General features: G+C 44.1%; 1 protein-coding gene across 2 annotated transcripts; it reads right to left on the bottom strand.

The window, feature by feature from the left end:
- Window positions 1-131: 131 nt before the first annotated feature.
- ago3a (argonaute RISC catalytic component 3a) lies at window positions 132-27,422 on the bottom strand. 2 transcript variants are annotated; one of them, XM_084556721.1, is made up of 19 exons: window positions 26,357-27,422; window positions 15,069-15,240; window positions 14,657-14,777; window positions 14,331-14,539; window positions 13,127-13,263; window positions 10,802-10,936; window positions 10,566-10,653; window positions 9,891-10,038; window positions 9,528-9,647; window positions 7,850-7,972; window positions 6,975-7,108; window positions 6,011-6,195; window positions 5,700-5,859; window positions 4,886-4,976; window positions 4,515-4,709; window positions 4,034-4,168; window positions 3,397-3,498; window positions 2,550-2,749; window positions 132-2,381 (listed from the first exon to the last, which is right to left on the bottom strand). In XM_084556721.1, the coding sequence occupies exons 1-19, from the start codon at window positions 26,373-26,375 to the stop codon at window positions 2,273-2,275; spliced, it is 2,583 nt and encodes an 860-aa protein (XP_084412847.1). In that variant the 5' UTR covers window positions 26,376-27,422; the 3' UTR covers window positions 132-2,272. The 2 variants fall into 2 exon arrangements, with proteins under 2 accessions (XP_084412847.1, XP_084412846.1); XM_084556720.1 differs by having other exon boundaries at window positions 7,829-7,972.
- Between the last annotated feature and the right edge of the window lie 139 nt (window positions 27,423-27,561).

Raw genomic sequence — 27,561 nt, forward strand, 5'->3', positions numbered from 1 at the left:
TTCAGCTTCAAATTCAGACAGAGTAGCACCACGCCTGTGTTCAGTCCCGAAACACAATGCTTCTTTTAGTGCAGATAACTTTTAAAAACACCCACCCCACCCCCACCCCCGAACAAGCTTCAGGTCATCAGCGGAAGAGAGGAGTAGCGTGGTGACGCGCTTCAACAACCAACTGTACTGCTGCTGCAAATGTTGGTCGCCCACTTGACTCCTCAGCTTTGTTCTGAAGCCAGCCCCAACTGTGGGCCGGCTGCACGGGCGAAGATTTAACCTCGTCTTGGTCTCAAGATTTCTACTGAAAGAATATTATTATTGAAATAATTATTTTACAACGAGGCTAACTCCGTGCCCGTGAACCCGGCCCGTTAGTCACAAACACACTGTAGCAGCTGGATCCATAATCTGGTGAATATTAAGCAAAAAGACAACTCGGCCTGCTTTGCTTGAATGCTGCTCCAAAGCAAAGCCAACAGCTAACACTGCTGTATAGGCAAATACAATAAATATATTGATCTTAGGTTGATTTAAATGAGATGTATAGAAAAGTCAGTAGACGGTTGTTGAGAAGAATAAGAGGCATCGGGTGAAACTTTCTTGCTTCAAACTATCTTATGCTGTCCTTTTGTCAGAGTATGCTTTTTGATCATTTTGAATAGGATCCCTATAGTAAGTTATGCAGCTTTCGACCATTAAACACAGAACATCCACCAGGCACTTGAATACTACCTCTTTATGGCCTTTAAACTCCACTTTGCTGCCGTCAGACGAAAAGCTTTGTTATTCTTAGGAGTTGAGGAACTCAACCTCATTAGCAAACTGATGATCAGGAATTCTGAAATCATGCCCACTGATCATAAAGTCTTCTCAAACCACCAAAATCCTTCAGTTCAAGTAAAAACACAGAGATCACCAAAACCGCAGTTGCACCATTACTGCCCAACAATGAGGGAAAACTCGAAACATGCTGATCAGTCGACTCACAGATGAGCAACACACGAAAGTGCCTTGCAAGTGGCAAACCTTTCTCCTTTCAAGGATGCTCACGCTCAAATGTAAATATGTAACTGTACTTTTTGAGTCATTTAAGTCCCCTAAAATCCTCTTCCCTTCGTTCAACTGATTATTGCACAAGAGGAAACCATCGACATGTTCTCCATTTATCCACCATCTTAAACTCAACAGGGAAATGCTGGATAAAGCACTGAGGGACATGAATGTGTGATGATTACTAAGATTAAAAACAAAAGCTTACATGAATAAGTAATTAAAAAAAAAAAGTTAGATTCGTAAAATGTTTCACATAATGTAGAAGAAACATAACAACTAGGATCACATAACAGTGTTATACTTTAAATAAAATCCATAAATGGCTGTAATTCAGCAATTGATATATCAGCCAATCTAAACTGCAGTTGTTCAAATGTGACAGCTGATTGTTAGAAATAAATCAAAACTGATCTGAAACCGTACGAGACCACAACTCCTTGTGTTACTTTCGGGGGGGCATTTATACCTCGTCGCCAACAGGTGGCAGTGTGCTCAAATAAACATCTAGTCCCATACAAGTAACTGGCGATATCGCATAAAAGTGAAAAAGTGACGAGAAGAAACAGAAGGAAAAATAATAAAAGTGGCAAATGGGAGGACATCCGGCCATGGAAATTATATTCCAAACTAAATCACACCTCTAAACAGCTCCAGGGTCTGACGCTTCCTTCTCTGCTCCCTCATTTCAAGCATTGGGGAGAATCAACAACAAACTACAGGAAAACTGACAGAATGTAAAAGTGCTGCTGCTCAAACTGACTTGAGGTACTGGAGATGGCGAAGGAGTAGATTAACAGACTTCTAAGAAAGACTGTGCCAAAGGAAGGGAAAGGTAATAAGAAACAAAAATAAACACCCACTAGGCCACAAGTAAAAGAGACAAACAGGGAAGGACTGATAGGAAGGGCAATGAAAAGGAGGCCTGATAGGGGAGAAATAAACTAGTTGGCTGGTTTAATATTGCATAATAGTGCTGAGTTTCTCTCTTGTTAGTTTTTAAAGCAGCTTTTGCATCCTCAGTCCAGTGTGGGGGTGCCTCCTCCCCTCCCTCCTCCCTGCTTTCCTCTGCACAGTGTCAGGTCCGGATTGACTAGGCATGTGGGGTCGGGGTGGGACTTGCACCTATGAGGACTCCTTGACTGGCAAGTCAGGCGTGCATGGTTGTGTCTGTGTGTTTTATTTCTGTGTGTTATGGGTGGCAATAACTGGGGAGGGTTGGTGGAGCTCAGGCGAAGTACATGGTCCTCAGGGTGTCATGGTGAATCTGAACAGCTTTGGCCAGCGCCTGGGGGTCCCGACCGTTACTCTGACCAGACACATGGCTGCCCTCAGCGCTACAGAGTGAAGAAGAAAGGACAGGTTATGTTGGACCACAAACAATAACTGCATGCATGCAGGACAACTGGATACCATACAACGAAACACGTAAGTATAAACTTTAGGAGCAAAGACCTTCACAGCCAGAGTTAAAGAAGAAGGATTATGCTGTTTACTATCCTCACCTGTCATGTTCTTTGTCCACCAGATGGTAGCGGGCACGGAAGGCCACCAGGTGGGCATAGTAGGCTGGCGCAGGGATGGAGACTGAGCGGGTACAGCGCACATAGGTGTGGCACAACTGGTAGGTGAGCAGCTGGAACTCGTCAGCGGTAAAACAATTGTCGTCCCATAGTACATGGTAGTGAGAGGGCCGACTGGTGCCCTGAGAGAAGAGAATTAAATGACATATTGTATCGTAATCAGATTCCCGCTTGAGATTCCACAGATTGCACAATGTCACGTGGCTAAGATGACGCATAAAACATGTTAAAATGTAAAAACTCCTGCATACTAAATGAATAAATGCACTTAGTATCAGTGTCTTATGAAAGATGAAGGGCAGGAGGACAATGGTGATATAGGAGTTAACGACACAAATAGCCTGTTTCGTTAAATAGCACGTGTGCTGTGGCAGGATTAATCCTTCTTGGTTTTTTAAAAGAAGAAGGAACTTAAAAGTTAGATAGCTACAAAAGAGGAGTACAATCACATGTTCCCTGTAAATGGTGCAAGGTTCAAATCAACCTTCTAGTAGTCTGTATCACTTTGCCATTTACTGTGCTGTGCTGACTGTCATTCACAATTATGGCAAAGGCAAGGATGCTGTTCATACTATTAGCTAGATAAAACTGCATGCTATTATGCCATGATCTCGAAGCATTTTTCAACTGAGAGCTGAAAAAAAAAAAAAAACACTTCTATTTCTGCCGAAACAAAGTCTTCAGTCGTTAAAAGTGGAAGAACGTGAGATGAAATGTTGCTGAAGAGGGCTACAGGTTATGGTGGGAAAAGACAAGAGGTTGGCCTGACCTGTATTCCAGCGTGACTGCAGAGGTAAAAGTCAAACTCGTAGGGATGCGTGATGTCCGTATCCACGGTAGTACCAGCAGGAATGTTTCCACTACGTCCAACCTTCCAAAGCAAAAGTAAAGTCAGTTATTCTGTACTTGTGCACTGTTTCACAGTGTTTCGCACATAAAGTGCAGGACACAAAAAAGAATTATGGAAAACATAGCTTTTAAAGAATTACATGATGAGGTTATGAGGTAAAAAAGAACTAGTGAAGCAGAGACCCGGGAACAGGTTCACCAAGTACTTTGCAAACAACCAATTAAAAGCCTAATGCCCCAGAGAGCCTAATGCTCTGTATGAGAGTGCCTGCACTGAAAATAAGGTTATTACTGGCTGGGTCTTACTCTAGGGCCTTGAGAGCCACTCTAGAGCTCTTGGTTTACATTGGGCCCTAATGCTTTAATCGAATGTAATCACAGGGGTTAGAAGGGTGAACAGTGCAATTGACAACAAAGGGTAATTAAAGAGACCAATTTTCTGTACTTAACACAGTAATACAGAGCATAAAAAAGGATATGGACGAACACATAACAATCTGCACTGACTTTAATGGGTGCCATCCCTAACTGAGTCTGTGTGCAGTGGGGACACTCACTCTCTCGTTGCGGTCGGCACAGAAGAGGCGTGTATGGTGGCGTTTTTGCACAACAATGTACGTGATGCCTGGCTGGTACTCTTTCTCCAGGCTGATACAGGCCTCACGGATGGCCAGCAGCTCATAATACAGCACCTGGAGAGGAGGAAGGGAAAATAAATCTGACTTTATGAAAGGAAATACAAGAAAACCCGTAATTGTAAACCCCATGTGCTGTCCAGTATCTATTCCCATCTCCTGTCTGTTTTTAGTTTCATGGTGAGCTTTCATATAATGGATGGATTTCTCTGAGTCATATTAACTTAATGTTCGGGTTTGCTTGTACATTTACATCATCAATAACGAAGCAACAAAACCTAAAACATTCAGACAAAAACATTCAAAATATTGCAAGGCAAACGCTACAGGAAGTTGTATCTGGGGTTCAAATCTAATCCAGAGGAATGCAAAAAACTAAAGAGAAAAGAAAGTTGGAGCTGACCTGTCTGAACTGGCCTTCTGAAACTCCATCCCTGTAGAAAATGATCCTGGTAGGCTTGTAGCGTGTTGACTTGTAGAACTGGATGAGCAGTTCCCGCACCATAGAGGCCAGGTCCTGGATAACCTCCTGCCTGGGTCTCTGAACTCGCACAGTGGCACAGTACCTGCTGGGGTGGGCATCCATACTGCCTACCACCTGAGAGAGAAAAGTGAGGAAACGGTTAAGGGAAACGATAATATGTTGGAAGGGAAAAGGGGAAGAAACGTGTAGAAGTCATAGAAATATCAGTGCCAAGAGTGAATGGGAATCATATCAGAACAAACACTACAAGTTCAACTAATAGGTCACGTGGAATTGAAGAAGAAACTAACTGCTGCAATTGAAGGCTTCTTTCCATCTCCAGCTGGCGGATGTGTAACATCTGCTCCCAAAAAGATAACTGGCTGCTGAAACACTGATGGTCTGTGAATCCAGAGATGAACAACAACACAAACCGAGTCAACTCCCATAGGGTCATATCACCGATGTGACAAATTAAACTGATGATCAATTTAATATTTTTCAAACAATCATTACTGGAACATTGCCATACACCAATCAGGCAAAACATTATGACCACCTTCCTAATATTGTGTAGGTCTCCCTTGTGCCTCCAAAACAGTCGTGGCTCATCAGAGAATGGACATGGGCCTTCTGAGGGTGTCCTGTGGTGTCTGGCAACACAATGTTGTTAGTGGTGGGCTTTGGGTCCTATGGGTTGAGGGGAGGGGCCTCTGTGGATCATCCCACAGATACTTGATCAGTTTGGGATCTAGTGAATTTGGAGGCCAGGTCAACACCTTGTGCTGTTCTTCATGTGTTCTGAGTTGTTCGTAAAGTGTTTTTGTGTGTGTGTTTGTGTCAGGCTGCATCCTGCTGGGGATGGCTGCTGTCATCAAGGAGTGTCATTGCTATGGGGTGGGGGTGTCTGGTCTGGTCTAGCTGGGTGGTACATGTCTAAGTAACATCCACATGAATGCCAGGTCCAAAAGTTTCCCAGCAGAACATTGAATTGTCACAAGATGTTATGTTATTTGATGATTATTTTGATGGCTATTTGATGATATCAATGTTATTTACTTCTCCTGTCGGTGGTCATAATGTTGTGGCTGATCGGTGTATACTGCATAATAGGAAGAAGCTAACCGTTGGTGAGGCACCAGGATGTTGTTGATGCCTCCCAGCTTCACATTGATCTTGAGGCAGAGGTTGGACAAGGTCTGAGGTGACGTCTTCACCACGTTCTTCACCTGAACACACTGGGTCGCCATGCCCAAGAGGGTGTCCCCCACTCGCTTTACCTCCGCTAAATTATGGAATACAGGGAGAAAACACGTTTAATAGAGTGCAGTGTACTCCCCTCAATGTGATTTTTTTTTCATTAAAATCATTTGCATCAGAACACAGTTTTAAACAGAAGTGTATCTCTGGACTTATTTTGGGAGCAGTTTTCTGACCGTAGACTGGAGTTTTTCCCGGCAGGATGACGATGATGAGCTGCAGTCCGGCGTAGGTGTTCTTCAGGTGTCTGAACATGGGCTCAACGCTGTCTGCTCCCTGGGCGTATTTACAGAAACATGGCTGGCCTTGGATGGGCATCCCAGCATCCTTGGAGATTTTACGCAGCTGGTCCGTGAAACCTCTGAGGGAGGAACAAAAAGGATCATTTGTAAACAATCAGGAAATAGGGTCTGGAAACGCTGGACACTCGTAGTGTCTGTGGTTAAAATATTAATAATTTTCTCTACTTAAATACTAGGTGATATATAGGTAATGGGTGACATTAGGTAATTATCACCTATTTATCATGAGCAACACCCAAAAACATGTTTGTTCATGACTATAGTGATGTTGTGCAGTATTCAGTGCACTGGTATCATGACTCAGAGCTGCACTGTTGGAAGCCTTGGTGGTGAAATCCTACTTAAGGGCTTGAAATTCCAGCTTGAACAGATGTACAAGTCCTGCATTCTCCCACGTATGTGTTTTTCATGAATATTAAATTCTAAGGGTTTAGAAACTAAGGATGAATACTTTGCTTTTCTCCAATAAAGTTATGTTTTCACAGACATAAACAGTCCAACTTACATTAACTGCTAAAAGAGAAACAAAATAACACTAGAGAACATTAACGCTCACCAACTCGTTAATGTTCTAACACATAAGTGCCATTTGCAAACTGCTGAGATCAGGTGTGATACTCTTCAATTAGTTGTTATGTACTACATAAATGATGAATTCATGCAAGTTTGTAGTTTGGGGAGACGACAATAAACAAATGAACTCATGTTTAGCATCACAGCTTAATGAGAAAGCTGGAAAAACAGGGGATTTGAATTTAAATCATCAATCTGCTTCGCGACAGCTCAAGCGAGCGTCACTACTACGACATTTTGAAAGCACGTTCGTGAAGGATCTCACTTGAGGATTTCTTCCCGACACTGCCTCTGTGTGGCGAAGCAGGCAATGGCCCACATCTTGATCTCCACCCCGGTGTGGAACTGCTTTCCCCTCATGTCCCACACCCCGTGGCTGGGTGTGGCTACAGTGCGGTTCTGAAACAACATGGCAGTCTCAACACATGCGCTCGTGACAACGTGGGCAAACACTCACGTTCGTACCGGTCACACAGACTGTCGCTTGAATGACAGAATGACAACGGTGCACACGACCACACACACAGGTACACACACGCATCCTTCATCCACAACATTTTTATACACAAATTCGCACATAAAATTCTTCCAAGAAACATGCATATATGATAAATGCTCAGAGAAACATTTAACTTAAATCAATGACAAACATAATTAAGTGGTCTGTCTCTTGCAAAGACAGTGTGATGCGCTATGTTCTGCAGCCTATAGTGTGCAAGATGAAACTTAGCGATGGTATCACGTGTTCCGTTATGTGATAGGTAGCCGTGTCATAATTCTAGGAAATACACACACCCAAATGTATGGTAAAACGTGTGTCTCCTCTGAGGAAATAAACAGATGTTAATATTGTAGTTCAGTCTCAATAAGCACTTTCTTTATTCGATCTTAATCTTTTGGGGATTTCTTTAAGCAGTCTCCTCTCGACTTTCTTAAAAGGTGGAAACAAAGGCTGCACTATTGAGACCCAACTACAGAAGCCAAAAAGACTGACAACATGAAACACAAACGGAAGCCAGTGAGTTAGTTTCCCCCGTAAAGACAGTGGAATAAAGGCTGCAGAAGGGGAGAGCGTGTCAGACAAACAGAGAGAATGGGCGTGATTTAAAGGAAGGGTACCATAAAGTGCTCTGTGCTCACCCTGCCGCCGTACTGCAGCATGGGGGCGGGTAGCACTCGCCCCGTCACGTGGGCCATCTCGTCACGCACTTTGAACTGGAACTCCTGCACAAACGGGTCAGCCTCGTAGTTGGCACTGCGCACCTGCAGAGAAAGGCACAGGGTCAGGAATGAACTCAGTTTAGAAGAGGACTTCATATTCTCTTGTTGTTGCTTACAAAGTTATCGAATTGTCCCTAGTGCCCCTAGTCCTAAATGACTACAAGCATACAAGGTACATGATCAGCTTAACTGGCACTATATCCGAATATATTTTACATTTCATTATGTCCTGAGAGACACAGTTATCTGCTTGTTTTGTCCTCCTGCGTCTTTGAATCTCTGCCATTCCACCCATGCTTCCCTGTCACTTTCAAGCAACGCTGCATCTAAATGAAAACACCAGCACGGTGACGTCCGCAGTGATTTCCTGTACGCAAGTCCAGTCATTTTGCTCCTCGCTGAACAGATAGGGTGACAGGATTTAATAAGGTAACACCAGGTATTAAATGTGCTCTGCTAATCTGATGGTGGCCAGAGGCAGTCGGTATACCGTCTGTCAGTTTATCCATAAACAATAGGAGGACGCACTGTAGCAGCTTCACATTAAAGCCATTACGGTTGTGGTCTGCGCTGTTATTGCAAAATGTAATGAAGGATGCCTCTGCTAACAATTTAAAATGAGAAATGGTGCAGCGTGGCGTGTTGTCGAGCATAGCGACATGGGCTTTTTGTGAAACGGTTAGCTGCTACAGTTAAAACGCCCTGTGTGGTCAATGATTACAAATGATAGATTTACATATTAAAGATGGTTTCTACGTACAGAGGATTTTTGGATATTTCTTGCTTTGTTTTTGGCATCCTATGTGGTCTTATGTCTTCTCTTAAGACACTCAAAAATTGCTCTAATTTGTGACCTATATATCCCAAGTCTAATTAACTAAATGGATGCTTGTAGTACTATACAATGAAATATTGTTCTCTCTGAAGGACACTAGATAACTGCATAGTATGGCAATGAATAAAGATAATCTGACCAACAGAATTCAAACGCAAACAAATAGCATTTATTGTCATTCTATTATGTGAACCAACTGTCTTTAACGGCGGCTGCGTTTACATGGACACTAGTATTCTGCTAATAGTCAAGATAAGAGTCCAGTCAGAACAAAAATGACTCATGTAACCGCCTCACTTGGAACAGAGTGGCCTGAGGGGAAGGAATTTTGAATTGGATTGGTGTGTGGGGGGGGTGGAGAAAATCTTTGATAATCCATCGCTAGAAAAATGTTAACCCCTATTTAGCGTGTTAAAGCTTGCTCCAGTTCTTTCTGTGCATGCTTGGCCCACGTGGGTTAACAAGTTTCCGGGGCAGGGGGGAAATATGTCGATGGCATAATGGCAGCAGCATTGTCGCTCAAAGAAGCGACTGAAAGGATGGGCACAGACGCAATCTGAAAGCTGCTGAAAAATTGGGTTCCAGTTTTGATTGACGTTTTGGGTAAGCACGTCCGGTATATTTTAGCAGATTATTTTATTTAGCGTCCATGTTGACAGTTGAGATGCAATCTCTAACCAGGATGACTTCAACTGAGCTGAAGACGTATCTTCCATATAAACGCAGCCACTGATAGACATAAACGATGTCTCCAGAACTCACCAGCCTGCTTATCTCCTCCTGTCTGTCAGGTGCAGAGCGAGCTGTGGCTTTGATCATAGTGGAGGTCTGATTATCTGTCAGCTTCTTGATGCACCGTTGACCAGCTACAATGTTACACACCTGCGAGGACACAACAGCGAAAGCTTGAACATGTATTTTTAATCACTTTAAGCTGTTATTTAGCCTGCAACAGATTCTCTCCGCACAGCTTTCTCTGCAGCTGCTCGGGTACCTATTTTTATACAGTTGACACACAAGCACACCTGGAAGCTGCCCAGTGGACCGTACACTGTAAATTTCACCACGCTTGATGTGATGTCAAAGCAACATGACCGAGTGAAAAAACATCATGTTTTCTCTCACCTCCAGGGGCAGGTAGGTGTGCTTTTGCTCCTGGCCCACCTGTAGACAGGGCAAATGTGGGTACTTGAGCTGCAGGTTGTACTTCTCCCTGAAGTACTGGGCTACAGTACGCTCTACAGTCTGACCGTTCTCCAACTGTAGAGGGAACCTGCGGAGAGAAGGACATCTTATGTTTAAATATGAGAACTGATTAAGGCAGTACGTCATGCTCATCCACCGTGCAATGTTGATTTTCATTTATTTTAATACGAGCCATGTGTGTAAATATGAAACTCCCAAAAGGAAAACGGTGATGCAGCATGTTTATTTTTTAAATGCAGAGTTATTATCTCTTACCCAAAACGGCCTAGGGTTTAATGAATTTAATATTCTTTGAACTAAATGGTGCCGGACCCCCCAGCCTGCACCCCTGACCTGTTCGCTGGCCGCGTTTGGCAACACAACCTAATGTCTAATCAAGACTTTGTATTGTAAGAGTGGGGGCAAAAAAAGGGACTGGGAAATGCCACTGCTGAGAAATATACATATATAATTATCTGGTTTGGTGGCGAATCTGTGATTGCATCCGCTGTGGTCTGTGTTCTCTGTCCCCCCTCACATCCCCACTCTGGCCAGAGTCCTGCTCCCTCCCTCACCCTCCCTCACCCTCCCTCACTCTCCCAGAGGCTGACTCACGTTTGATGGCTGGCAGGCCGACGGGTCACGTTGCAGACACGGTACTTCCTCCGCATGGTTCCACAGTGTGTCACCTCCACTTTCAAACCTGGTGAATAATATAAAGAATGAGTTTGTGCTCTCCCCGTTTCTGCTCGAACTCTACCTCTCTCTCTCTCTCTCTCCACACACACACACACACACTTGTATTCATGCGATTTCTCACATGCAGTCTCTCTTTACACCCCTGACTTCACCTTTGATTTCTTTGGTGAATTTGACCCGGTGCGAGTCTGTTAGAGGGCGAGGCTGCTCGTCTATGTTGTGGATATCCAGCACTTCACACATAAACTGGATGACTGGCTGGGCCTTGTAGAAGGCTGTGGCAGACACTGTAGGATGAAGAAAGAATAGGAGTCATTTAGGGCCACAAATATGCTGTCACATTGCATTGGATAAAACTTCTGTCTACTGAAACTTTTATGCAGTCAAAACTTCTTTTAGGCTCTACATTTGCATTGCACAGGACTAATTTAAGGGTTTTCTGACAACACCAAGGACATGTTTAATCATTTCTTAACTTGTTCATAAGAGGCATATGTTAAATATGGTGGTGTCTGCAACAACAAAACCGATGCATAAATACCAGAGGCATAGAATCTATGTTATTTAATGAGGCTCTTGGAGACTTACCACATTTTTGCACAATAAAAAGCAAAATGCAAAAATAAACTTAAGAGAAATAACGACTGAACAGCACAATTCAACAGCAGGAGATTCTCCCATTGTTAAAAATAGGGAAGCTTCTCTCAGCAAATAGAAAGCAGAGAAACATTAAAATATGATAGGCGAGATGTCAAATCAAAGCATGCAACATCAGAGAGGCCTCAACTTTTAGAGAAAACGAGAGCAGGTATGACAAATCACGGAACAAAATCAAAAGAAATCCAAAAAGGGGAACAGAGAGATGCAGAGACGGCAGCGGTGAGCTGGAGGAAGTTGTTGACGAATGATCTCGCTCAGCTGCTGTGATGTAAAACACCCTCTGTGGAAGCGCTAACGCACACCTATGAGTGATGCCGAACAAGAAGGTAGATGACACCACTGTAGACACACACATGCACCTTGTATTGGCCCACAAGAGACAAGAGCCTGTCATCACAGACAGGAAGTGACATCACTCCTAATTGTCCTTCCCACGCCTTGTGTTTTCATATCTGTGTGTGTAGAAGAGTCTGAGTCACTCGGGAAAATGTGAAATTTAAAAAGGGTCTCATTTTGCTATTATTTCATATCCGCGCTTTTCATTACCCATGATACAGAGAGTGGGAGGCAGCGTTTGTTGCCTTCAAGCTCGAGTATTTAAATAGGCTTACTAGTTTGGTTTGCCAGTGCACACTTTGCAAACAGTTGGAATTCTAGTTTGTTGACGGAGAGCAGACCAGAGACTTAAGGCGGCAAAGCGATTTCCAAAGAATGACAGGGCGGGAAAAGACAAAGGGAGAACGAGAGCGTAAAGGGGCCGAGACTAAAAAAGGAGACAGAGGCTTCAAGCACTCGAAGCAAAACAAAAGCCATCTCAAGTAAATGCTCCACACAGCTACCCTATTGACCCCAGCAACACCCACTAGTCTCACTTATGCAGGCACAACTGCACACACTCACACACACACAAGATGCCCTCTGTCTCCACAGCAACAAACTAGTCAGTTCCCATTTAGCCAAGAACCCACCTTCCTCCGTGTTCTATAAACACACACACACACTACACACACTTTCTCTCATGTCAGCAGCAGACTAGCTCTCCAACGGCTTCCTGCAGTGCGCATATGGCAAAACACATTGTCCACCACCCTGTCTGTCATGCATTTTCCACAAATAAGAAGCGATTGAAACTGCAGGGAACTATCCTGGCTCATCTAGTACGCTTCCTTCGGTGACAACAGGCTCAATCTAGAGCCAACTGCTGAACTACATCTTAAATTGTTCTATTTGTTTCCAAAACACTGGTCCTCCTCCAGCTGAACTGGCTACCTTCTGACAAATTATAAATCTGTTGCTGTCAAATTTATTTAATCACAAGTGATGAGAGCAGAAACGCCATCCAAGGTCAATTTGATGCAATAATTAATAAAAACTAAAACGCAAACACATCTGATGCTTTAATTTGAGACAAAACATTTGGTACCCGATTTGGTACCACAACGTCAGCCTACCCGCCAATGAAAAAGTCTCGAGCATATCCTGTAGGCCTTAATTGGGTTCAGACACACAGACTCCTCATGAGAATGACACCGTTTGGTTAGATTTATGTTAAATACAGCTATTACATTTCTTCAAACAAAACATCGCTGAGAGCAAACCGATCGTGCCCAAATGTCTAAAAATAGCCAGCATTGTGGAGTCTCCATGTCATTCTAATCTACCTGTTTAATTATTAAAATCTCATTTCCGTAGCGAGGAAATCCATTTCTGTGCGATTGTACTCGGGAAGAATATTTTATTTTCCTTTTTTAGACACAGACAGAGTCAGAAAGAAAACACAGAGAATACTGTGGATATCTGAGGAAAACATTTCTCACCATCAATGTTAAGCATCATCTTCCACATGGCAGGGCGCACAGACTGGTGAAAGCCAAACCAGACCTCCCTCCCGCCTCCCAGAGGATGGTCATAGCCCTCTGGAGCCGAGAAGAAGGATCGACCCACTGGAGTGTACCTAGATGGAGAGAAGCAGGACTTATGAGTTAAGAGCAGAAAGATTCAAGTAAGGAAAAGTAGGAAAGGGTGCAGGAGATGATGACCAGGTTGAATAACACCTCCTGAATGTAGGTGTATACGTGCTTATACAGTGTGACATTTAGCTGCACTTCAGTTCAATATCAAACTACATCAGTGAAATGAGAGGGTGGTGACATTTCCTGGACCCATCAATCTCATTACTCAGCTCAAAAGACACATTAATTACTGTATACAGGCTACATTTTCTCCGTAAACACTGAATTGACAATGTCTCAAGATGCCAGTGTATTACATGGCTCCCAGCACGTGTGTGCAGAGCTACATGAAAGGTGTCGATAGAACACATTTTAATAATGCTCCGGAAAAGATTTTCATTAAAGCTCGGGCAATATCGTGTGCGAGTGCGTTCCTGCCGAGCCCTAGGAAAGTGATATTGAGTGGAAGGTGGTATGGTGCTTTGTCAAAGTCCATGTAAGCTGCATTTGATTTCCGTTGGGACCAAATCGCTGATATTGGTGCCAAAACAAATAGACAATATTTACTGTGAGTATCAAAGGGATCCAGTTTTACAACGCATTAGGTTTTTCATCTTTTGATATCATGCTTAGGGCTTGAAGGTGGAGGTGGTGGGAGTCAATGAGGATAAACCGGCTGAAGTTCATGCTTCATCTATTAATAACAGTTAATGATGTCTGAAGCTTCTCAGTCAGTCAGTGGACAAACAGGACTTGTGTTTCTTCAAGAGGTTTCTCTTCAGTTCTTGCGGCTTTATTAGGTGGATGAGTGGTGTTAATATCTGCGGATGGTGTCCACACGACCCAGAGAAGACAGAGGGTTTGGAAGAAGCATAAAGGAATCCATCTATGTAAAACTGGAAAACCTCTCTCTGAACAGGGTAGGTAGACTGAAGTATGACCTGCCATCATTTACAACCCAGTCGTAATGCTTTGGATAAACAATTCAGCTCTGTTTCAGCTCCCGGCTGTCATTAAAAGAGTGGACGCAGAGGTCTGAGTCAAAAGAACGAAAACACAGGCAGCTCACTTCATAGAGGGCAGGTGCCGCAGCACTACGTCCACTGCGTGCACAGGGTTGGTGCTGATCGGCTTGTCCAGCTCGAGGGGCTCAGGCATGCTGCGGCCAGTCAGCACTTCGTGGAGCATGTGCCAGCTGACCAGGGACACAAACTTGATGGAAACTTTGAAGGGCCGATCCTTCCCTCCCTCACCCGGAAGAGTGACATCCAGGTCCACCTGAGGGACAGAACGAAAAGAGGTGACACTAAGAGACGGGAGCTTTTAAGTGTTACGCGCGGAAAAGCTACTGCAGAAATCCAGTAGGTCTTGCGTCAAGTAACCGAAGCAGCTTACCCCCGTGGGCGCCACAGGAAGTGGGTTGGCTGTGTACAGACTCCTCTTTCCATCATAGACTGGCCTGCGATCCCCGAAGATCGTCACCTTGAAGTGCTGCACCATAGAGTCAACCACCTCCCTGCACAACACACACAAATAGAGATATTGCACTGAGTCTTGTAAAATACTATTTCAAATCATGTTTAATGCCTCAAATGAATATTTCATATGCGAATCAAAGCTCACAGATTCCACACAAACAATATCTAATGTGTCCAACCACAGCCGTTTATCCTTTGGTAACCCAAAACAGTCTTGTTCCTTCACTCGCAGGAAGCTGCTCGATATTAAACAGTAGCTAAATGTTTAATTTTAAATATATATATTATATATATGAATGTATAGATTGTAGCCAGAGGATCCTTCCTACCTGTTGACTCGCCGCGGGCACTTGTCAGGCTTGATGTCCACCTCGTACAGGTAGACATCCATCTTGGGGATCTCCACCTGGAAGCAGTTGGCCAGCAGCTTGATTGGCTTCCCCATGGTGCCATAGCCAGGCCGCCGAGGCATGGAGAACAGGGACTGGGCCCCAACGGCTCCTGAGAGAGGGAGGGAGAGAACAAGGTTGAGAGAATAAATAAAAAGAAACCTTGGAGCAGATCTAAGTCACTCAGAGTGAACACTGAATGCAAAGAGCAGTCAAAACATGCTGTATATTAGCTGATATGATAGAGTGTTATCAGAGACTATTTAAATTACAGTTATAATAATAATACCTTTTTGGGCTTTTATGCCTACTGAATAGGTGGTGGTAGTACAGAAAAACAGGTGCAGACTGGAAACAAATCTCCAAGTTCATTTTAATAATTTTACCATATCCAGCCATAGTAGATGTTACATTTTTACCATCAGCTCTGTAGACAGAAATACAGCTTTCAAAGGACACTGCGGCGTTCTGTCTTTAAACTACTGTCAAATAAATGCAATGTAATAAGATAACGAGTTCCTGACAACAGATAAAGACAAAATTATGAAATTCCAAATGTCAAGATAAGTTGGTGTATATGGGAAACACCAAGAGTAAACACATCTGACTTTGACATTTTAATCATCAAACGGTGCAAAGACACAGAGAAGATAATGTGTGAACTTTGTGATAATCAAGTTTAAATACAGGCTGCGTCTGAATAGGGAATCAGCACTGATGCAAAGAGACACATTTCTTATGCAAGACTTGTGTTAGCCAAGTAAAAGCATAAAAACCACCACAGGCAGATAAGGAAAATAAATACAAAAACAGAATAATAGGTCTTTATTAGAAAGTATCTCCAAATCCACACAAAACTAGTGTAGCTCTGAATATGGTTTTGCTACTTGAGAACCAGTAAGAAAAAAGTCAATGCATCATGACAAAGCTAAAAACAAAACCTTAGTTCAGTTTTATTAACACAACCCAACACTTGGCCAATCTAGTTCTGTGTGACACAGTTCACACATCTGTTAAAAACTAATGTGGTCACACATGCACACTCACTCACTCAAAAAAAAGAGATGTCTTCACCATGAGTCACCTCGATTCAGAAACACTGAGCTCTGTTAATGTGCCACACTCATGTTCGAGCTATTTTGGGGTCTGCCGAGGCTTGCCCTCCACATCACACTTGAGAAAAAAGTTTTTTGCCGACATGCCAGCATAAGTTTGGATTAAACTCTTGTCCTGCTTTCCGCTTTTGTTATACAACTGTCATTTCTACACAACAACTCTAGTGAGACTCATTTGTTAGCCTGGTTAGTGCTGCGGTGGTTATGCTCACCATCCAGCCCTCATGGCCCTTGTGAATATTTTTTTTTGTTGTTGTTTCCGGAGACTTGGTGTTCTCGAGTCCCTACCAAAAAACCACCCCTAATGTGTCACCGATAAATGAAAGTCATGCTCGGGTGTGATTCATCGCCGGTTTGACTCACAGGCTCATGCCGGGGTTGAGGGCCCTGCTGAAGGGAAGTTTGTAAAAAGCTCCCCACAAAAGAACAGAAAGCTCCTGTGAGGTATCAGCAGACAAGTGAGCTTGTTTATTTACATCTGAGCTTTGGAGGTTGGAGCTTTCTGCCCTGCTCCATTTATCGGCCCCTCTCTCTCTCTCTCTCTCTCTCTCTCGCTCGCTCTCTGGAGGCTGTGGAGGGAAGGCTAACAGGGTGGATGGAGGTCGGAGGCCTCCTGTTTGAAGTAGCCTGCTGGGATAAAGTGCTGAAAAAGAGATGGAAGTCTGGAATTCCGGCCACGGCTGTCTCTCTCACGCTGAACTATGTGCACACAAACTTTGTAATGGTAATTCCCTCGGGGCCCTTGGCGAAACTTGTGAGGTAAGCCCAGTTTCACACACACACAAGACTGACAAAGAGAAGGAAGACAGATATTCTAGGAAGTCTTCATTAAAGCTACAGAATTAGGTTGTCCACCATAGATCATAAGGCGCCCTAATTCAGGCAAATTTCAGGACATTCGAAACGTCCTTGAGGGTCTTCACTACTGAGAGCACGTTCCCGGTGAAGTTGGTAAGTAGGAGGAGGATAGCAGGGAGTGGCAGGATTACAGAGTGGGCTGAGTTGATGTTTTCCAGCTTTCATCTGCCTTTAGTAAGTGACTTAAACGTGAGTCACCGAGCCACCACAGGCAGTGAACACACACACATTTGAGCATCCTGTACCAGGGGATACGCTGCAGCAGCAACAGTGGGCTCTAACAGTAAAGAAAAAGAAAGTAAAGCAACAGCAAAAGAAAAAAAAAAAAAAAAAAATAGCTCTGGTATTCCACCCACACACAAACACACACATCAGTAACTTAGTTTTGTTTCTGTGTAAAACCACAGAGAGATGTACAGTAATTTGTAGCTGTGGTATTGCACTGACACCGAAAGTACATACACTTATATTTTGCATATTGCGCATACGGTTGCTATTTTTGGCATTTTGCACAAGCAGAGGATTTTCCTGGCGCTTTCAAACCCGAGACAACCCTACAATGTGTTCAAACAACTAAATTAGCCCACCCTGATGCAACGCAATCTTCAAGGCCCAACAATATAAAAAAATAAAAAAATAAAAACCAAAGTGACCTACCACCTGCAGTCAGCGTTTGGTGGTGATCTAACAAGCGTAATATCAAACACGTCGTGTGGCTTTCATCAAAACACTGCCAACATTACCACGGTGTTTGGCAAGCCTGCCTCTGCATTACTTGGCTCCTTGTGAAGCATGCCAATGAAATGTTTTGAGATGTTGGTGATTAGAAAGAGACTGTTATTCTTCAAGGACCTTTCTGTTTGGTGGGATGTTAAAGAAACTGGTTTAAAACTGGCTAATATTATAAAAAAAAAAAAAGAACAGAAGTACAGTTAGAGTCCCTTTTTTTTTTTTTTAAACCAGGACACAGCAAACCATTCAAAACACCTGCAGCTCAGGACAATCCACGGCATTCATCAGAAGCAATTACTCGCTCGCCGCGAACACGATATGGGACCTCACAACATCACGCACATGGGCAGCGGCACACAGAGATGCTGAAAATCTTCCAGGCACGTCAAGCGGAAATGTTTTCCGGCATTTTCCGAATAGCCGACCTGACCCTGATCACACAGCTCTTGAAACCTGCGCATCTCTGTTCCCCTTCGCGAGCAGACATAACAAACACGCTCATCTACAGACGGAGTGGGGAAGTCTAGAGGAGGAAAGTTTAACTGTCAAAACGGAGATGGAGGAGGAGGAGGCGGGCGGCCCAGCAGAGCCAAGCACCTCGGTCTCATTTAGCAATTACTGAAAGTTACATATTCAAGACATACAATGTTACGTGATGACTAAGACCTTGACTGTCAAACTGGCTACTCTCCGAGCTCGCCAAGTGTGTGGGAAGCTGTACAACCCCTATCGCACAAACCTGCCTGCACGAGTTTACAGGAAAGGTCCAAATTCTTCAAGACAAAACACTACAATTCTAATCAAGAACATGTTGAGGACACGCTGACCTCCACCGCAGCCAGGTGGGTGACGTGTTATATTTGGCTATGACAAACAGCGAAAAAACCACAAATCCACATATTACATGCTCACTGACTGCTTGTGCAGCGAGTGCAAGAGTGCTTCAAGGAAACCTCCGCTTGCCGAGGTGAAAAATGCTGTGCTGTGTATGTGTGTACACTCTCAGATAATTACAGGAAGGACGTGCCTTCACAAATAGAGTAGATTTAATCGTCCTCCTGTGTCCCGCTAGGTTTCTCATTTCTGAGCTTGAATGTTCGCGAAGTAAGGCGAAGGTTCATGACCGCGACCAAAACGAACCCCTTCAGTGAATTTCAGTGAAAATGTTTGAAGTGAATTTTCCATTTAAATCTTAGAATGTGCGGCAATTGGTTTGTTCTGTTAACAAGATACGCAGGAGCATTTTTAAGGTTCTGTCACGACCGTCAAATTGAAATGTTTCATCTATTTTTCTTGTCACGTACTGCCACTGAAAAAGAGAAACAGCTCACATGGAGCTCCAAGAATAAGTGTGGCTTATTCTTAGAGCTTTCGCATTAAGAGAGAAACCACCCATTAATATGACGTAATTCATTTCCATGAAACCGTGCTCACAAATGTTGCCCAAGCTCTTTAGTTGGCATTAGGCTTTTTCTTTTCTTTTTATTGTCCAAGTATCTATTAAACTAAATTAATTTAACCTTAGTTATAATAGAGATCCTTGATATGTCAACTAGAACATATGCGACCACTCTGCAGGCTCAAAAGACGGCTCTCATATGTTGACAGTTTTCCGTTTCAGAGGACGACCGCTGTGGTCGGGCTGAATTTATGTCCTTCACGCTCTACTCCAAAACTAACATGGTAGAAATACAGCATCACTCCTGCAACATAATCCCCCTTCTGCAGTCCATCAACACACCAGAGGTTTTCCAAAACTCGGATTGTTCAAACGTTCCCTGAACACACAACTTCAGTTTTCTGCTGTGTGGCAGACCTTCACTTGGACGTCACGGAGGTTTTGGGTCGGCCGATCAGTTTAGAACGAGTCAACCGTGCAGGTGAAGAGCTGCGGATACGTTCTGCTGATCTCGAACTTCCAATATGCACAGCGTCAAGATGAACAACGATGATCTGGCACAATTGGTCCCGGGTTGAAACCTAACGGAGAACTTTTCAAAGTTCATTGTTAGGACTCTACTGTGTGTGTGTGTTTATGTGTTCAATTAGATGTAGCTTTGGCCTGAGTGAACATTTAAGACAAATATTTATAAAGCACGACTCTCCACCCTTCAATAGCGAGCAGTACACGTGCAACCAGTAATATTACGTTAGATGTCTTGGCATCAATGGAAAAGGGTAGATTTATCAATTGTAAACAAAGCTGAGTGATACCAGGCAGAGACTGAAGCACCAGTGCTACACTACGCTGCACTGGAGCACATGGGATAAATATATCAAAGAAAAATGATATAACACACTAATAATTGAGATGCCTTTCTTGGCTTATGAATGTTTTGCAGAACCATCTCAGAAATGTGAACTCATTCCACTCTGCCGCTTTGCAACACAACACAGTTACACTGTACACAGTGGGCTTGGAGCCAGAATAACTGGATGGTGAGAAGCTAGGCTGACATCCAGTCCCTGCTCACCCCCTCAGCCGCATCCCCCCCGGTACACAAACGTCCACGCTGCTAACGAGTGCACATGTCCACACAAGGCCACACACCAACACACACACACACACACACAATACAGCTGTTGTGTTTCTAATCCAGAGAGGCCTGAGCTGTGGGAACAGGGCGAGTGCTCAGCGGCCAGGCACAATGGCGTCAGTCACAGCGGGCAGAACGTAGAAAACACACACACGCACTCGCAGATATACGCAGAAAGACTGATAGCCGGCGAGGACGGATTGATGCACGTCACACACACACACACACAAAGTCAGACTCCTCCTTCCTGTTCCCCTCATCAACCTCCAGCGCGCTGCATCTGGCACCCAGGGGAGTCGCTGCCACTCTCTACCACAGATAAACACCAGCAGCCTGCCACATACTGACAGGCTGACTAGGGCCTGGTCAGTCACAACAACGTGTAAATATGTTGAAATTCCCCTCAGGACAGACCTGAGGCAGAGCAAAAGCAAGGCAGCATAAATGACGGGGTAGTATTTTGAGAAAGGAGAAGGTGGGGGGATTTGGAGGGGGTAAAGAATCATCTGTAGTGAGAGGCTAGTTCTGACTCAGTGGCATTATGCAAGGCTCAGAAATGTTTCGTTGACACAGTTAGGTGATGGATGGATGCACACACACACACACACACACACACACACACACACACACACACACACAAACATATACATACAGCGTAGATTCATACACACAAAGTAGTAGCTCTGTTAGACTGAGCAGGAGACTTTATTCAGGTAGGTTAAATGGAGTCTCTTGTCTTGCTAGTCCAGCCTGAGTGGAACAGGGGATGCGGCCAGGGGTTGTTGACTTTTTATGTTGACTTGGGAATGATGACTGCTCTCTCACGCTGAGGGTTTACATGAAGTCTGATGAATAAATTAGAACCGAAGCAAGGAAACACTAAATGTCATATCAAGAACATCTTACTTGCATTAAAGGGGTGTGGTATGTGAAACTGGTTTGAGAGTTTTTGGGTCATGTGTGTACTTCTGATAATCTCCAATTATCTGAATACCAGCCTAACAAGAACCAAAATGCCTCATGTGGTCGCCTCAGTCGGAATAGGCTGGCCTGACGTGGCCTGATCAGAAGGAATGTTTTCAATCAGATTGAGAAACATAAGAGTAACTTGTTGATAATCCATTGAATAGGACATTTTAAGCACCTAACAGCTATGTAAACCCTTGATCTGATTGTTGAGTTTCTGCGAGGGACAAAAACATGGCAACAGCAAAATAATGACCTGTTCAAAAAGTTGAACAAAACCATCTCCGTCTGACTTGTCCTCTTTTTCTATTTAATAAATGTAATGTTGTCAAAATCGTTCGGAAAACAACTACTCTTTTGACGTTTTGCAGTGGGCAGAACATCTTTACACATGTCCAAAAAATTATTCTCTGATGTTTTGGGGCATATAAATACATATAGCTAATTGGATTATTCTATTTATAAGAGTTAACCTGGAATATCTAATTTGAATGGTTTTAATAGGGCTGCACTGAAGTAATATTGTTCATGTATACTTAACCACCAATAGATTGGATGCAAAATACGTGAAATCTGTCAAAATATGTAAACTGGTCCCAGCCAGGCAGAATCTGAAGTGCAGCTGTAGTCAATAACTTTACCCTGCGGAGGAATGAAATGCACCTAGTGACGGCAAAAATCCAAAAAGAAGCAGGAGAAGAAACTCACAAACGAACAGAAATGGATAAAAAAAAAAGGCCTTTTGAACAGAAAGTTCAGCTTTGAAGCTCTCCAAAAGAAAAAAAGATTATCTGCATATGCCTATGTTTACTGGCGATGTGAACCTGAGCAGACGTCGATAAGAGTGATACAAACTTTAAAACTATCCATCCAGGTGTTTTTAAAACGGATATTTAAAAAGATTAAAAAAAGTGTGAATAATTTGCACTGACTCTGGAAATCATGAGATTAAATATTTTAAACTATGGGGCAGCCCTAGTGTCTTAGTGATACGAACAAATTTAAGCAGCGGTCTTATTGCGTGACAGAAGTGCACTTTCAAAATGACAGCCCCTCGTAACAAATTAATGTATTGGCAGATGTCTGGAAGCTTCTTAAATGATTCCTTCTGGGTTTTATTTGTTGTTCTGTATCCTAAACACACAAGAGCGAAAAACAGCCGCGTAGCAGCTAAAGCGACCTCTTCAAGTGCGTATAAATATACCTCTGACTTCTGCGAACTTTCTATTGATAGTTCTCCCATCAATACTGCATGAAATAATCTCTGCCGCTGACTGACCGATCTCAGTCCGCCCTCCAGTCTAACCCCCAGCTAGATCCCTCTCTTCCTGTCCATAACTTTCCCCGAAAATGAGCCCCTTCACTGCTCCCCAAAAAACAGATCCCAGGAAGGGGAAAAGGAAGGAGGAGGAGGTGGAAAAGAAGCGTGGTCTGGCTGCTCTGGCGTCTAATCTCTGTGACACATCACTACCTCCAGCCTTCCTCCCTTCCTCCCTTCCTCCTCCTCCTCACAGTCCTCTGTATCCCTGTTCTTCCACACACATGCACGCACGCACACGCCATCTCTTGACTTTTCTCTCTGTCCGCTCAGCCCACATGTGGAGTAAGCCCAGCACATGTGTCAGAGTTCCCTTTCAGTCTGCCACACAGACACATAATAAAGACTTCTTAGTGAATGTGGGGAACATGTAACTGATGCGGGGCCACGGGATTCAAGACACAACATAATAACATCCTTTTTTGACCGCATGTATCGTTTCTTTATCGTGTTCCAGTAAAACAAGGACACACTTTATTCCTTTTTAAATAGGAAGAAAAGGAGGACACAAAGCGGCTCAAGAAAGTCTGGAAACAGGTTTAATTATTATGAAATATATGCTGTGGATATTTGAGAACCTCAACATTTAAAATAATCTCAAATATTGTGCATTAAAACATTATTACCAACACTGGCACAATTATGGCACATGTTCTGATTTAAAAAAAAATAATAATAATAAATGTTATGGGGCATAAAAGGGGAGTCCTCTGTAAAATAAAATGAAGTGTAAACCTCTCTCTAACACAGAGCCTAGGAGCAACGGCAAACTGAATTCTCCATAGAAACCAACAACAATATGCCAATGGCTAGCCTTATGGGTGGCTTGGGTTTGCAGACAGGGGGGCAGTCTATTGTCAGTCGGCTGCTTGAATGAACTGAGCATTATGAGGAGAGACTGCAAATCAAGTACTAAGCCCTCCCTCAAAGCCAACCCCACTGTCTGTACAAAATCCACAGAGAATTGGCCTACAAGGGGAATGACAGGGAAGGCAGAGTTTCCCACTGGGGCACAGAGAAGGAAACAGAAGAGGTAACCAAGGCAGGGGACGAGGAGGGGGTTGTAACTGAATCAAAAAAAAAAAAAAAGAGCGGGAAACACTGGTGTGTGAGAAAAAAAAGAAAGAAAAAAGGGTGGGGGTGCAAGACACGGACCGGACAAACAAAAAAAAAAAAGTCATCAGACTTCTCCGCGTCAAAAGATGCATATCGTGAAACTAGTTTACTTGATTTTAAGTGTTGATGGATTGCAAAACCCACCTCCACTGGGGCTGCCTTTCATAGCCAGCTGAGTCATCTCCTGCCAACTCAAAGCCCACCTGGTTATCAAGCGCAACAGGTGGAAGGTGGGGGAGCCCCCCCCTCCTGGCTCTACTGTATTTGTCATCTCATTGTCTTCCAGTAAACTATACCTCTCAATATGCCAGGAATGTTTATGTGTACAGCTGTTGCCACCACTCGAATGGGTTTTTTTTTTTGTGATACAGTGAAAAGAAACCTGGACTTACCGTCACATGCCCTTAATTCTCACTGATGTGACCTAACAGCGTGATGGACACAAGTATAATTTGTTTAGAGCGGCATCTGAGATAAAGAAGTGATCGAAGTATGTCAACAACCATCTGAAACCAGATATTTATCTCTCCAATTACCGGTGTGCCAAATATACAGCCTCCAGAAATGTTAACAGGATAAAGCTGATTATTTAAAAATTTAGTTTCAGCAACTCAGCCGTAATGGAACTACACGTCAATGTCAAGCGGCGAGCTGTTTGCAGGCATTCTATGGCGTTAGCACATCAAAACGGATTTGATTTGCTTAATGCTCAAATGCCTTCTACTCATTATGTCCCCAGTGCTAAGCTGTCCAGAGCCGGGGTTTCCATGCCACATGTGCTGCTGCTGCTGCTCTGTCTAGTACTGGAGGGCTGAGTGACTGTCAGTTTCTAAGCGGGCGATCAATTTGCATTTTCTCACACAGCTCACCGGGCCGCTGACTGGCTGACTGATGGAGGGCCCCTTTTTAATCATTCACCCAGGGGTACGGCTCACTGGTTGGCCTGTGGTCGTTAGTGACATGGAATTGTGAACAAGCAATAAACGCACGCAATGTCAAAAGCCCGCAGCCACAAAATTATCCAGCAAAAACGTCCCTGTGTCTAACTGTTTTAATGCATTAATGCCTTCCAAAGTGAAGGCATCAACCACACTCCGTAACGCACTTAACGTAAGGCCGGCTAGCAGTATGCTCGCCATGAAATTGCACTTGCCGAGTTCTCAAAGTGCTGTGCGCAAACACCCAACCACTCACGGCAAGACTCCAGCAGATTTTTTTTTTTTTTTAAAATAGCCCCCATGCTGATTGGGAAGTCTGAGTGGTGTGGTGGTAGCAGAAACAACTCCAAGTGCCTCAAAAAGAAGAGCAGAAGAATGAAGTATAGGAGTGATTTAAAACATATGGTTAGACGTCTATGAAGATTCTCAGTTATCCACGTCATTATATATTCAAAACCAAATCTAAAACAAAGATTAGTGGACTTATTTAATTTCTCCGCTCTTCCAAATGGTGGTTCAGTGCCAACAGTGCAGGAGAGAGTACCCCCTGACTGATGATAGGATGAATGGTTTGGTGTTGACCAATAAGGACATACCAGAATTTAAAACATCCTGCACAAAACAAAAGCATAGCAAAGTCGTAAGAATGCTGTGCGGACATGTTCTAGTGACATGACTGTAGTCTGTAGGTGCTTGGTTACTGGGAAAACACCTCACGGCCCCTTATGCCGCCACTGCTGGGAAGCATCCCACCTGAGCCTGAGAGGAGCTCAGACACTAATGAGACAGCAGACAGAGGAGAGGGATCTCCTCTCGAGGAGGAGGAGGAGGGCGGCTGGGCAAAGAACCAAGTGTTGTATCGTATGTCAGTGGCAGATCAAGAGCACCTCGCGTTCAGCTCATGGTCATATAAGTGGAAAGCTTCCGTTACAGCTGAGACAATGCCAGGTGGTCCTGACTGTTTAACTGCCACCAAGACCAAAATAGAGACAGTTTACCGGCCGTGGCGTAGGTGACAATGAATTTGTGAGGTTACACGAAGCCATTGCTGCAGATAAACGGATTTAATCGCAGGTTTCTCTAGTGAACTCAGGCTGGTGTGTCGTTCAGAAAACGCAAGCCGATTCTCTCAGGTTCAAATTATATCCAAGAGTAATGTCTCCCTACTCAACTTATGACAACATATGTTAAATCTAAGGTGCTGGAGAAGAAGGCTACAGCTAAATGTGCCGAGGTCAATCCCAGGACCAGCTGATCACCAAGACCCAGGGGCCTTGAAGGGACTTCAGCCTCTGCACAAGTTCTCAGGTGCATTAGCCATGCTAGGCTTGAGGCAGGAGTCTTCTCCTAATGCAGGGGAATACCAGGCTTATCTGCAACAGCTGTTCAATGAGGCTCGTACACCTGGCTGGTGATGATGAGGGGTTTACGGTCAGCGAGGCAGAGCTATCTCGGTGTCTTTTAATTAAACCATTTCAATCGTGACGCATGTTAAGGGAGAAGAGCATCGGAGTTGAAGAACCCCTCCAGTGGAGCCGGTGTTTCATCTCACTAACATATTACATTTCTCAGGAAGAGTAAACTGCACCTATACTCTATCGTAAAGCAGTCAACGGCTTAAGTAAAGAGACGTTCCAGAACAAATTACCTGTAGTTCCGATTTCCATTCATGAGGTCCCTGCCCGGTTCACTTCCCGGATCACAGATGTCAAACGTTTGGGACTCTTCCTCCGTTCAATCCGGTGTCTCCTTCGGCCGTGCAACGCTCCGCAGCGCTGAGTGGCCGAGCGTCCTGGTCTCTGCTAGCTCCCCCTTCCCCGCGCACTGTCAACGGGGGCCCCTTCCGCGTCGCTTCCCTCGGCCGAGGGTCTCCGGCTTCCCCCGCAAACGTATCCACACGGTCAGCGTATCCAATCGGATTTCACTGCCACGGCGAAAGCTACTGGTTGCTCGAACGCGACGCTGTGGCAGTGAAAACCTGCTAGTTAGCCAAGTTAGCTCGCTAGCCAGGACCAGGAAAGTGGCTGGAACGGACGAGAGGAGCTGTCAGGACATCATCACAGCGGGGGTCACAGAGTCCAAACGAACCCCTACGGATATCTAAACACTTAACGGGGACGACATAAATTCGTGTCCGCGGCACGGCGAGCTTTGGGCAGCTACGGTAATTAGCTAGCTGGCTAGCTCGGCTGTTGGATAGTTGGAATTCTGACAGACGACGGCTACTTTTATCGCCGTTAAAAACAGATGTTGACACGGCCACCTCCGCCGAGCACCGCGTCCCTGCGACGTCGTCCTCCGCGGTTCGCGTCCGGGTGCCAAGGTAAAGCTGTCAGAGCCGCCGCGTATCCGCCGAGAAGTGTGGAGATTTTCAGTCCGCTTGACAGATCAACCCTGCGGGGCTTCGGCAAGCCAGCTAAATATGGTGAAGTTGCCTTTCTGACACCGACAGGAAGAGGTGGGCTCAGTGTCACCAGACGTCAGAACCAGCAACTCCGCCTTCACCCAAAGGTAACCCCACGTTTATGAATAAGTCAGGGGATGAGAAATGATTTTTTGATCTCATCATACATCACAATATATGAATTTTTAGCAGGGGGCAGACTTAAGACTGAAACTTTAGAGCTTACTGGATTCCACTATACTTCCTGTTCTGACTTTTTAGTGTCGCTGGAATAAAACTCAGTTAAATAAAGCCACATTAAACAATAACTCCCATATGAGCGACTATTTTCCCCTTGGTCCTAATTAACATTTACATTATGAACTACCTATCACCATAACATCACCATTGTCCACCATGTGCAATGTATTTAACTTATTACCTCGTCCTCAACGCAGTCTTTTATTTAT

Source organism: Chelon labrosus (genome assembly GCF_963514085.1).
Source record: "Chelon labrosus genome assembly, chromosome: 12".
NCBI lineage: Eukaryota > Metazoa > Chordata > Actinopteri > Mugiliformes > Mugilidae > Chelon > Chelon labrosus.